Raw genomic sequence first — 13,681 nt, forward strand, 5'->3', positions numbered from 1 at the left:
GAATGGGTAAAGAGAGCAATTATCTCATACAAATGAAACAGAAGAGGAAGTACTGATACAGTGGAAACAGGTAGGAATGGAGTGCTGGTAGTGCTGGAATCTTATTTTCATCAGGTCTGGGTTAAAGAGAGAACAATATATATCTAGAAGGGTATGAAATTTATAAAGAAATGAGGGTGAAGAAACAGTAAGGGGCCAAGGTTTAGAAGGGTGTGTAAATTAAGATTTAGGAGGATGAGGAGAGAAGGAAAGAGAGGGATCCTTAGAGAAGTGGATAGAATAAGGAATAAGATTGGGTTAGGGGAAAGGAAAAAGGATTCTTTAAAGAGTAGTAGATTAGGAAGGTAGGGTTTAGAAGTAAACTAGAGATATAGGGTTAAAAGAGAGGCTGAGAAGGACAATAGTAAACAAAAGTAGGATGGCAGGAAATATACGAATAGCAATTATAACTTTGAATGTGAATGGGATGAATTTACTCCTAAAGCAGAAATAGATGTTGGATCAGAATCCAACAAGACAATATTCTGATTACAAGAAATGAATGACATTTAAAAATGAGATACATACAGAGTTAAAGTGCTGAAGTAGAATGTATTATGCTTTAACAAATGCAAAAAAAAAAAAAGCAGGATTATGGGGCAGCTAGGTAGCACAGTGGTTAGAGCACCAGCCCTGAAGTCAGGAGGACCTGAATTCAAATCTGGTTTCAGACATTTAACACTTCCTAGCTGTGTGTCCCTGGACAAATCACTTAACCCCAATTGCTTCAGAAAAAAAAAGCAGGAATAATAATCCTGATATCAGACAAAGTCAAAGCTAAAATAAATTTAATTAAACAGAGAAACTGCATTATGATAAAAAGTGCCATAGATAATGTAGTAATATCAATACTAAACTTATATGTACCAAATACCATAGCATCCAAATTTTTAAAATAAAAGATAAATTACAGGTGGAAATAGATAGTAGTTCTATAATAATGGAGGACCTTAATCTTCCCCTCTTAGAACTAGATAAATCTAAATAAATAAGAAATAAATGTAAAATAAAATAAATAAGAAAGAAGTTAAGGAAGTGAATAGAATTTTAGATAAGTTATGTATGATAGCTATCTGGAGATAATTGAATGGAAGTAGAAAGGAATACATCATTTTTCTTAGTGGTATTTGTTATTTTTACAAAAATTGACTACATATTAGGAAACAAAAATTTAATAGTTAAAAGGAGAAATATAAATGTTTTCCTGTATAGGCCACAGTGCAGTAAAAATTATATTTAATAAAGGATCATGGAAATGGGGGGAAATTAATTGGAGACTAAACACCTAAAAGCATCAGCAAGCAATTGTCTGTAATGGGGATAAGCTAGAATCCTTCCTAGTTAGAGCAAGTGTAAAACAAGGATGCCCACATCACCAATATTATTCAGTATTTTATTGGAAATCCTAGTAATAACAGTAAGAGCATAATAAGATATAGAAGGAATCAGAATAGGGAATCAGAAGATAAAGCTATTTCTTTGCAGATGATATGATATACTAGAAAAATCTTAAAGACTCAACTAAAAAGTTAATTGAATAATTTTAACAAATTAGGATATAAGATAAACCCACATAAATTGTCAGCATTCCTATGTATCACGAACACAATTCTGCAAGAAGAAATATCTAGCAATACCTCCTTTAAAATAATTCTAGACAGTGTAATATATGTGGGAGTATACCTACCAAAATAAACCCAAGTTCTATATGAACAAAACCATAAAAAAACTTTGTACACAAAATCACATGTAAGTAAATAGAGAAATATGAGTTGTTCAAGGGGAAGCAGGACGCAGGACCAGTATAGTAAAAATGACACTTTTACCAAAATTAATCTATATATTCAATGTCATCCCAATTATCATTAATCATTTTACTGAGCTACAAAAAATAGTAACAAAATTTATTTGAAAGAACGAGAAGTCAAGCATATAAAAATAACCAATGGAAAAAATGTAAAGGAAAGAGGTTTAACAGTACCAGATCTTAAACTATATTATAAGTATCAAAACTATATAGTACTGGCTAACAAATAGAAAGATAAACCAGTGGAATAAAGTAGACATACAATCTATAGTAGTAAATAAATATAGTAATCTAGTGCTTGACAAGTGTAAAAAAAAGTGTAGTTTTTTGGTTTTATTATTTGGTAAAAATTGTTGGGAAAGCTTGAAAGCAGTCTATCAGAAATTGGGAATAGACGAATATTTTATACCATTTACCAAGATGAGGTCAAAATGGACTTTAAAATTTGAAGAACATGGAACATATTATCTATCAGACTTGGAGATAGTTAAACAATTTATGAACAAATAAGAGAGAACATTGTGAGATGTAAAATGGATAATTTTGGTAACATTAAATTAAAAAGGTTTTGTGCAAGTAAAACAAATGTGGCCAGGATCAGAAGGAAAGCAGAAAACTGGGGAGAAGAGGGGAATCTTATAAATAGTTTCTCAGATTAAGGTCTCATGTCTCAGAAATATAAAAAACTTTGTCATATCTATATCTACTCTCATTGTTAGCTTAGTGTTTAAACCAACAGGTTTTTTTTTAATCTTTTTTTTTGCATGATATTTTAAGTCCCCTGTCTATTAAATGATTATAGGAAAACTATACACTCATGACTTTAAAAAAATGCAACTAGTACAAGTCAATAGCCATGTAACAGTGATTTCTTGTTAACAATTAGTATGAGGAGATTTTTTTCCCCAAAAGATTTCAGTGAATGGTACAGAATAGTTTTTTTCTTAACTCCTAATTCAACACAGTCAGCTTAAATTCAGGCGACTTTTTTCTTTGCAGAATTCTTGTCCTACATCAAAGCCTAATTTTTTTCAACATTTTAATCTCATTGTTCTAGTAAGCAAGCAAGATACAATAAAGAGCATTGCATTTGTAGTTAAAAGAGCAGAGTTGTGTCCTGAATTCTATTTATCAACAATGTGACTTTAGGTCAAGTCACTTAACTTCTCTCAGGTTCACTTTTCTCATTTGTGCAGTAAGCATTAAATAGTTCCTACCTTACCTCAGCTATGTAATGTACATAAAACATCTTTAAATATAAACTGTGACATAAATGTAAGTAACAGTTGGTAGTTTTTCAAGCACATTTACTTTTTTCACTCAAATTTATTGCACTGGAAATTAAAATATATCATATTAGAAATTAGTTTTAGTGTGAATTTCAGAAAATTTTAAATAAAATTCTTTGGAAAAATTATGACAACACAGGAAATAATCTAAGTAAATGTATATTCCACTGGGTAGAGAGGAATCAGAAGTACATTATGACTGTATCAGTTCAATTCATTTAAAAAATATCTGAATTTTTCTTTTTTTCTTTCATGCTAAATTAAAGTGTTTATGAGAAAGCAAATTTTGTTTTAGGAAAAGGGAATTTTTTTAAATCACAATTTTGTTTCTACTGACAAACATTTTATAAGTATTGTTATTTTGTCTTTTTTAAAAAGGATATTTTAATTAACTGTCGGCGTGCTGCTACTTCTGTAGCTATTTGTCCCCCAATACCATATTATCTTGCTGTTGGCTGTTCTGATAGCTCTGTACGAATATATGATCGGCGAATGCTTGGCACAAGAGCCACAGGTAAGATATGTAAATTAGATACAGCACAATAAACTTTTGATAAGCTAGTTTTGGTTTTACAACTTTCTGGTTTGTGGCATATTTGAAAATTTCACTCATGTTAGTTTGTAACAAAATACAGTATAATTGGATTTTCTCCACTGAAGCCTTACTCTAATGCCCACATTGACATGGAGATGACTCGATGGAGAACCAGTTCCGATAGGACCTCCCATTTAAAAAAGATTGAACTTTGTTCCATGACAGCCCACTTCTGTGATTTTGTGACCTGAGAGCAGGGCTGGTTAAGTTTGGAAGTATTTCTGACAGAAATTTCTGCAGATTCTGGATTATCAGTTTGGGGCTATGTGAATTCATGGAGACTCTCTACTAAACTTTAGAGAAGTTATAAATTAAATTTAAGCAATGAAATTTTTTTAAATGGGAGATTTTTTTTTAAACCTGCTCAATCATTGTTAACTAATTAAGATATCAGAATATGCTAATAGTTTGTTTTTTTTAACCAAAATGTCCTAAAACTTTGGTGCTTCATTCACATCTATATCTCTGCCATTTTTTGACCAGATAGGTAGATAATGATAGTATTTATGGTGAATTAATAAACCAACAAGGATTTATTAAATTCTCATCTGTATTCCAGACACCAATCTAGGTACTGGGAAAAATCTCTACTCCCAAAGAGTTTATATATTAACAAGGCGTATTCTAACTAGTAGATATATATAATATGAAGTGGAAGTAAAGATAAACACATTCTAGGCATGGAAGAGAGTTGTTATTACAGAAGCTTAGAGACAGAGGGTGTGCTACTTAAGAGGAATAGAGATTTACCTTTGGCTGGGACTCAGAGTGAGTGCTTGGGGAACGTATGGCGGGTAATGTCCAGTGAAGTTGAAAAGATAGATTTAGTTGAAGTTGTAAAGGGCTTTAAAAACTAAATAAAAGAGTTTACATTTGATACAAGAGGCAGTAACAGAGTGACTTGATCAGAGCTCCACTTAAAGTCTTTTTACTTTACTTTTTACTTTTACATTCATGTGAGAGCATCTAGAATGTCCTAAAATAGAACTAGAATTCAAATACAGAAACCAATTAGAAAGCAGTTAAACAATTTGAGTACAAGATGCCTAGGGCCTGAGCTAAGATAGTTGAAAGTGAATATAGAGAAAGAATCAAAGGTTGTAAAGATTGAAATGGCAGGATTTGCTAATTTGTCACATCTGTGGATTGAGAGAGAGTAAAAAGTTAAGGATACCATTGAGAATACAAACTTGCTTTTGCATGTGTTATCATATTTTATCTATTATTCTAATAAAAACTTTGCTTTATTTATTAAAGGTAAAATGTGTTTAAAATTTCAATGATTAGATGATGACACCATTATGATTGAAGATTGTATGTTTCTATTACTTAATGTAAAAAATCTTTAGTTTACTAGGGGGAAAACACTTCTAATAAAACTTTTTTTTTTTTTTTTTGCAATTTAAACCTTTCCCTTTTTTTAGAAATATGTTTATTTTCTGTAATATATTTTCCTTGTTCCTAAGATTATGTGAGAATATTTAACTTAATTTGTCTGTTGAATAAAAGCTTATCAATGTAAATAGAATGTTGTATTTTAAATTTGTGTCATGGTATAAATTTTTATATGGTATTAGGTAGAAATCATTTAAGTGTTGGTCAAGGATGTTATTCAAATACTTGTCATTTTTGTAACTGTATGTATGAAAACATGAATTTTAAAACTTTTTTTTTTTTAATTTAGGGAATTATGCAGGTCGTGGGACTACAGGAATGGTGGCTCGTTTTGTTCCTCCCCATCTTAATAACAAATCTTGTAGAGTTACATCTCTGTGTTACAGTGAAGATGGTCAGGAGATCCTTGTTAGTTATTCTTCCGATTACATCTATCTGTTTGATCCTAAAGATGACACAGCACGAGAACTTAAAACCCCTTCTTCTGAAGAAAGGAGAGAAGAGGTAAACACTGAGTAATTAATTTCTTATGTGCCAGCCACAGTGCCAGGTGTAGAGGGGGAAAAAGAACTACTAAATAGGGGATCAGCAAAGGCTTCATATGCAAAGTTTCAAATGAATTGGGTTTTGAAGGATACAAGGAATTCTAAAAAAGAGTGTATTCCAGGCATCGAGATTGCTAGTGTATTTATTGTTAGCAAAATATTTCTGCAAATAAGAGTAGAAGGAGAGATTGTTAATGTTAAAGTTGATTTTAAAATAATGAATTTGCACACCCAGACACTCATGTAATTTGTAAAGGGACTCATTTGTGCCCATCAACTTGTAGAATCATTTAATTCTTCTATTCACAGGTTTTTCCCTTCCAATTCTAGTCTACTCCTCTTTCTTTTCAAAATTTATGAAGCCCAAGTGAATGTCTTTCTCTTCAATTCCAAAGTACAGAAGCACAGAATTTGAAAGGAAGAAGTTTAACAGTCATCTTGTCCAGCTCAAACCCAAAATGAATCCCCACTTGTAACATACCTGACAAATGGTTATCTAGCCCCTGCCAGAAGACCTTTCAGAGGAAGCCCATTACAATTGCAAACACATTTTTCAGTGAGGAAATTTTTCTTAACATCAAGCCTCAATTAGTCTCTAGGTATTCAGTCTTATTTTATGACAGCCTTCAGAGACTTGAAGACAGCTGTCATCTCCTTGAGTCTTCTTTTCAAGCTAAACATGCCCATTTGTTTTAACTAATACTCATGACATGAAATCAAGGCACTTCACCTTGATTGTGCTCATCTAGACAACCTTCAACTTCTCAGAATTAAATACAGTACTCAAGATAAGATTGGAGGAGAGCAGAATGCAGTGGGACTATCCCTCTCTCTCTGGAATCTATGTCCCTCTTAATGTAGCCCAGAATCACATCAACTTTTTGGTCGCTGCATTATTCTGCTGATTCTTGTCAAGCTTTCAGTCCATTAAAACTTCCAGATCGTTTTTAGTCAAATTGCTATCCATCTGTGCCTCCCCTAGTGTATACTTATGCACTTGATGTGCTTTTCCCTCAAGTGAAAGCCTTTATCACTTATCTTTATTGAATTTCATCTTAGCAAATTCAGCATAGGAATATAGCCCATCAAGAGTCTTTTGGATCCTGACTCTTGTCTTTCAGTGTGTTAATCATCCTTCCCAGCTTTATGTCTAATATAAATTTGATGAGCATACCTTTATCTAAGTCACTCATGAAAATATTAAGCAACATAGGACCAAACTCCCATCTCCTGGGGCACATAGAGGCTTTGTGCCATATTGATATTGAACCATTGCTGTTCCTTAAATAGCAAACCCTTTTGAATCTATCGATTATATTATTGTCCAATCCACATTTCTCAAATTTCTCCATAATAATATGAGATACTTTATCAAAAACTTGGTTGAAATGTAGGTAAACTCCATCCACAAAAGGCAAACTATATCCACAACTCAGGTCCCATTTTCTGCAAGCTTTTCCCAACTGCCTACTTCTAGTGTCTTCTCTCTATGAGAATTTTCATTTCCATTTGTGTTTATAGACATAGATGTTTGCATGTTGTCTTCCCCTTTAGACTTTGAGCTTCTTGAGACAGAGAAGATAGTTTTTTGCCTTTCTTTGTATTCCCATTACATGGTATGTGATTAATACATCTGATTGCTTGGTTGATTGAGTTGAAGAAGTTCACCAGCCTTTATCTTATATACTGATTGTTCTCTTTCCTTTTTGAAAAATGTGGTAGTTTCCTTTCCTGTAGTATCAATATTACTAGCAAAAACTCCACAATCACATCTGTAGTTCTGCTATGAATAAGAGAGAGAGAAAGTGTCCATTTATTTCATTTCCTAGTGAGGGAATTGTAATGTCCGGGCTAGCTCTCTGGAGGGTCTCAGGATGGGTCTTGGTCTTTAGGTGGAGAAGTGATGAAGGCAGGAGAGCCACCATGAGGCTGGTCAAAGATGGAGTCCCAAATCTTCTCTCTGTCTGTGTCTGTGTCTGAAAGAGTCATTCCTAGTCCTTCCAGCCCTTAAATACTTCAGTACAATTACATCACTACAGCAACTGAGCATGTGCAACCATTAAATCACCATATCATATTAAGTATATGTTTAGAGAACCATTATCTCACACTGAGTAGGTGCTTAACTATAAGCACCCTGCTGACCTTGATTAAAATACACCTTTTCAGAGTTCCAGCCCTCTTCAGGGAATAATCTTTAGAAATCTGAAGACTCTGTTTTAATATTCTGATTCTTGTTCCTGGTTTAATGAGTTTACTGTTTGGCAGCTGCTGAATGGTTTACAAGTTTTTTGCATTCAATACCTTGGTTTGGAAATTAAAAGTGGTAATAATCTTATTTAAGGTACTTGGAGTAAAAAAATGTTTCAAAAAAAAGTTCTGCCTTTGAAATAAGTTGATTGTGTGACCCTGAACTAGTTATGCAACCTCTTAGTGTTCCAGACATCTCTCAAGACTATAAGTTGCAGAGAGAATGATAACTGACTTTGGTAGGAGTATTATCCTCACTTAGGACTTCTCTATACCAGTAAAATCATAGGTCTGGTCCTACTTCTATTCTCTCTTCTTACAAAATATCTTTTATTTAATTTGTCTCATTTTTACTCCATTTCTTCTTGTTTTTATGTCCCTTACCTGTTCTTTTTTCCTCCTTTACTATTTTGTTCCTTCAAGTTTAACCCCTTTTGTGTTATTCTTTTTTTCTTTAAATGATGTTTTTTCACAATTAAAAAGCTTCCTTCTCTCTACCCAGATATATTCATATCATTTCATCACATTCTGCCTCAGCTAGATCATTCCTAACATTTCAATAAGTCAAATTGAAGGCATTCTTAATTTGAGGACCCTAATTAATTAGTTCTGTTTTTTAAGTTTTGATCTCCCTTAAAACTGGAAAGCAGTGCTATATATTTGCTTAATAAACTTTTAGAAATGATCAAGATTAAATAAGCTCTTAAGGCCATTAGGCTTGTGATAAATGTGCTCAGTGTCATCTGAAATAGAATAGAAGAATGTGGGTACCATTGGTGTTGACAGAAGTTTGGGAGATGAGGTGAGGATGGGAAGTAGAAAGAATAGGATTGTCTTGGAAAGCCATAACACTTACGGAAAAAAGGGAATAGGTGACAGACTGTTCAGACTACTGAGGGGGCACAGAAAGCATGAGACAGTAAGCAGACAGACAAGCAAAGCAACCAAACAGCAGAAATCCGTGTTCAATGACCTGTTCAATAAGGCCTGCTACATATTCTACAGGCTAACATTTCCTTTGTGGTCACAGGTGGGAGCAATTTAAAAGATGTGGGGGTTTGGAGGGAGGTAAGAAAGGAGGGAGCTTTCTTTCATAGAGAAACCTAAGTGGGGAATTTTCCTATAGAGACAAATGCTTTTGATTATTTAGTAAATAAAATGGACAAATACAGAAGAATTGTCCATTTGTCAGGAGACTCTTCCTAGATGACATATATTAGAAATGGTGGACAGTGAAAGTGAATGAAACCTTATAGTTGAGCTCACAAATCCCCCAATTCAAGCAGGTCATTTGTGTTAACACAAGAAAATATCAATGCTTAGGATGTAATTAGGGTAAGAGCTAAAGAATTCAAATTCCTGCCTAATCCAATGACTTTGTGTTGTCCAAATCCATGTATATAATGAATAGAATGCTGTTAGCTGGTTGAAGATTTTGATTGAAGCATCTCATCATGTACTCATTATCACCAGAGTTGCATGTGCTTCTTTGGATTTTTCAACTTTGTTTCTTCAGTATCCTTTATAATATTTGATCAGTTATTTCTTATTAGCTAACAGGTGGTTAGGACCAGATAAGTAATTTTCCTTATATAGATTTAAGATTTGTTCATTGACCTTCTTACTTTCCTAGTTACGACAGCCTCCTGTTAAACGTCTGAGACTTCGTGGGGACTGGTCAGATACTGGACCAAGAGCTCGGCCCGAGAGTGAGCGAGAGCGAGATGGTAATTATGTTTTGAGTTTTCAATATCTAGTATTTTTGGATTATAAAGAATAAATGAGAATTTGTCAATTTTAATATTATTGGAAAAGTTAGCCAGATTTAAGTTAATCTCCATGCAGATCAAGTTGGTTTCTTTGTCCATATAATTTACCTTTAGTTGATAATGCTTGTACCTTAGTTGTCGATGGATAGCAAGTGAAATTACACTAGATATATGTAATTGTTATATGCCATTGATTTTTGTAGTTGTTATTTCACATTATAATGTGTTCATTATATTCTTTCAAGTTTTAATGAGATTTAAAACTATGTATCTTTTTGTGACTTTTTTGGGCGGTGTCCAAATAAGATTTTGATAAATAAATTTTGAAAAATTTGGGCAATAGTATTAAGCAAAAATAGCTAAGAATTACAGACTCTTAGAGCCAAAAATGAAACATTCCCAATACTTACAATTAGTCTTTGTATACCATATTTTCCAGTATTAGTCTTTGTATACCATATTTTCCAGTATTCTCTCCATCCTCACTTACCTTCTAATTGTGGCCAAATTAAGGTATAATATAGAAGAAACTGTTAGCTCCTTTGTTCTGGACACAGTGTTTCTTTTAAGCCACTGAGGTAGCTTTTAACTGCCACATAATACTATTGACTCACTGAGCTTTTAGTCTACTAAAATGCCTGTATCTTTTTCACAAAAACTGTTATCTAGCCATACCTATTCCATCTTGTATTTCTGAAGTTGCTTTTATTTTTGTTTTTGGAAATCTATGTGTAGAATTTAATATTTATTTCTATTAAATTTCATCTTACATGATTTGACACATTCTAACCTTTAGAGATCTGTCATTTCCCGTATTAGCTGGCCCTTCAAACATTGTGTTAGAGGCAGATTTAATAAGGATAAACCTTCCATGCCCTTTACCAAGTTATTATTATCAAACATCATAAATTCAAGGACTTATCCTTAGGGCACTCCTTCCAAGGAATGAACATCCTTCCAAGTGGACAAAAAGCCATTGTGTATTATGCTTTTGTGTTCGTTATTAAATCAGTTCTGAATCTCCCTAATTGTATTTGTCATTTTGCTTTTATGTTTCTATTTTATCCAGACACATAGCATGAGAGACTTTGTTCTAATATAAGCATACTGTATCTCTAGTAGTCTCCTAATCCAAAACCTGTCAAAAAAAGAAATAAAGTTAATCTGAGGTGACCTGATCTTGATGAAATTATGTTGGTTTCTAGTAGTCATGGTTTCCATTTTTGAAAGCTTAGAAGCTATTCCTTTAATACAGTGTCTTAGAATTTTATCAGTATCAATCTTACTAGCCTATAGTTGGTGGATTCCACCTTCTTTCATTTCTTGAAAATTTGGACATTTGCCCTTCTGCCAGCCTACAGCACGAATTCTTTTGGGTTCTTTTGAAGATTGATGACAGCAGATTAGCAATTGTAGCTACCATTTTTTCAGCACTTTAGGATGTTGTTCATCCATACCTTGATTTGAAGCTGTCATATACCATTTGACTGAATCCTCATGTATCTTACTTTTCCACTCCCTATTAATTGTTTACATTTTTCCCTTTCCAATCCAAAATCATCCTCTTTAGAAGAGAAAATAGAAGCAAAAAAAGAGTTGATTCACTTTTTACCCTGGACAATGGTCTTTATCCTTTGTTTCCCCAATTAACTGGAAAAATAATCTTCTGTTGACTTTAGCATTTTTTGTTACCTTTTGCTTATTCTGTACTTCAGTCTTAATATAATTTTTACTTCTCTGTTGGATTCATCCCTAGTCACTTGATCTTGTTATCTTCTTCTGTACATGTCTTTAAGTTTGAGTTTGCCCTTGATCTCCATGTATCTCCATTTCAATTCCTTTAGACAGCTTTCTTTTTTTCTTGCCTATTAAAAGTTATTTTAGTTTCAGTCTTTAGAATTTTATTAATTGCTTTTCATCCTACTTGGGTTGATTTTTCTGAAAAAGATTGGATTGTTAGATCTTAGTCATCTTTATTCTGAATCCTTTGAAATAAATCCTCACAAAATTGAGGATGCATCTTAGTCCAAATTTTCTTCTCTTTCTCTCACAGTCTCTAGGGTGGGATGATGTTGCTTATGTCAAATATTTCTCATTTCTACATCAATAGTCACTTCCTTTTTTATTACTCAGAACCATATTTAGAATACTTCTTTTTGGTAATTTTTTCTATCTTTTAAAAAAATAGTATTTTATTTTTTCCCCAGTTACATGTCAAGAAAATTGTGTTCCACATTTTTTTTCCTTCCCCTCTTCTGAAGGTGGTAGGCATTTTAATATTATTCATACAAGTGCTATCATGTGAAACATATTTCCATATTAATCACAGTTGTGAAAGAAGAAGCAGATCAAAAGGGGGAAAAAACACAAGAAAGAATAAAGTAAGTGAAAAAATTTGCTTTGATCTGTACTCAGAGTCCATTAGTACTTTATCTGGTTAAGGATAACATTCTCTTTATGAGTCCTTTGTACTTGTCATGGATGTTGTGTTGTTGAGACGAGCTGAGTCAGTCATAGCTAATCATCACACAATGTTGCTGATACTTGTATATAGTGTTTTCCTAGTTCTGTTCATATCACTTCATACAAAGTTTTCCAGGTTTTTCTAAAATCTGTTTGTTCTTCATTTCTTATTGAACAGTAGTGTTCCATTACATTTACATACCACTGTTTGTTCAGCCATTCCCCAATTGATGGCTATCCCTCAGTTTCTAGTATTTTGCTACCACATAAAGGGCTACTCTAAATATTTTACGCATGTGGTTTTTTTTCCCCTTATTTCTGATCTCTTTGGGATATTGACCTAGTAGCAAATTATTGCTGAGTCAAAGGTTGGTAGCCCTTTGGGCATAGTTCCAGATTGTTCTCTAGAACAGTGGATTCAGTTCATATCTTAATTAACAGTGCATTTGGTGTCCCAAATTTCCCATATCTTCTTCAGTATTTATTGCTTTCCTTTTTTGTCATATTGGTAATCTGATAGGTATGGGGTGGTATCTCAGAGTTGTTTTAATTTACATTTCTGTAATCAAAAATGATTTAGAGCATTTCTTCATATGACCATGCTTTCTTTGATTTCATCTGAAAACTTCCATTCATATCCTTTGACCATTTATCAATTGGGGAATGACTTGTACTCTTATAAATTTGACTCAGTTGTCTATATGTTTGAGAAATGAGACCTTTATGAAAGATATTTGCTGTAAAGATTATTTCCCAGCTTTCTGCTTCCTTTATAATCTTGGCTGCATTGGTTTTGTTTGTACAAATTTTTTTTTAATTTAATATAATCAAAATTATCTATTTTGCATTTCATAATACTCTGTACCTCAGAGTTTGGTCATGAATTTTTCCCTTTCCCATTGATCAGATAGGTAGCCTTTTCTTTGTTCTTCTAAATTGCTTATGGAGTCTATATTTTTTTTAACTTCCTTTGTTTCTTTTTCTTTTTTTTTTTTTTTGGTTGCATTTATCAAGTTCTGAGAGGGGACAGTTGAGGTCTAGTATAGTTGTGTAATCTATTTCTGCCTGTAACTCACTTACCTTTTCCTTTAAGAATTTGTTTGTTATACCTCTTGTAGCATGTGTTGCTTAGTATTGATGTTGCTTCATTGTCTATGGTACCTGTTAGCAAGATGTAGTTTCCATCCTTTTCTCTTTTAATTAGATCTGTTTTTGCTTTTACTTTGTCTGAGATCAGGATTGTTATTGCTGCTTTTTTTTTTTTTTTTAAACTTTAGCTGAAGCATATTAAATTCTATTGCAGCCCCTTACCTTTACCCTATTTGTATCTTTCTATTTCAGGTGTGTTTCTTGTAAACAACATATTTTAGGGTTTTGAATTTTGAAGCATTCTGATGTCCTCCTTTGCTATTTAAAGCATGATGATAACCTTGGTGTTCTGTCATATTAATAGTATGAATTCTCTTCTTCATGGCTTTTCCATACTCCCAAAACTAATTTAATATTCTTAGAGAAGAAGCCCAGCAGAA

General features: G+C 32.9%; 1 protein-coding gene across 7 annotated transcripts in view; it reads left to right on the plus strand.

Annotated features, from left to right (window-relative positions):
- DCAF6 (DDB1 and CUL4 associated factor 6) overlaps nt 1-13,681 on the plus strand; it is a 157,164-nt gene that overhangs the window by 63,521 nt on the left and 79,962 nt on the right. For all 7 annotated transcript variants that reach the window (XM_031936840.1, XM_031936837.1, XM_031936838.1 and 4 more), the window contains 3 exons: nt 3,514-3,649; nt 5,415-5,629; nt 9,554-9,647. In XM_031936840.1, coding sequence (XP_031792700.1) covers nt 3,514-3,649; nt 5,415-5,629; nt 9,554-9,647 — 445 coding nt within the window. The remainder of the gene's footprint in view (nt 1-3,513; nt 3,650-5,414; nt 5,630-9,553; nt 9,648-13,681) is intronic.

The sequence above is a fragment of the Sarcophilus harrisii genome, chromosome 4 (assembly GCF_902635505.1).
Source record: "Sarcophilus harrisii chromosome 4, mSarHar1.11, whole genome shotgun sequence".
Classification (NCBI taxonomy): Eukaryota; Metazoa; Chordata; class Mammalia; order Dasyuromorphia; family Dasyuridae; genus Sarcophilus; species Sarcophilus harrisii.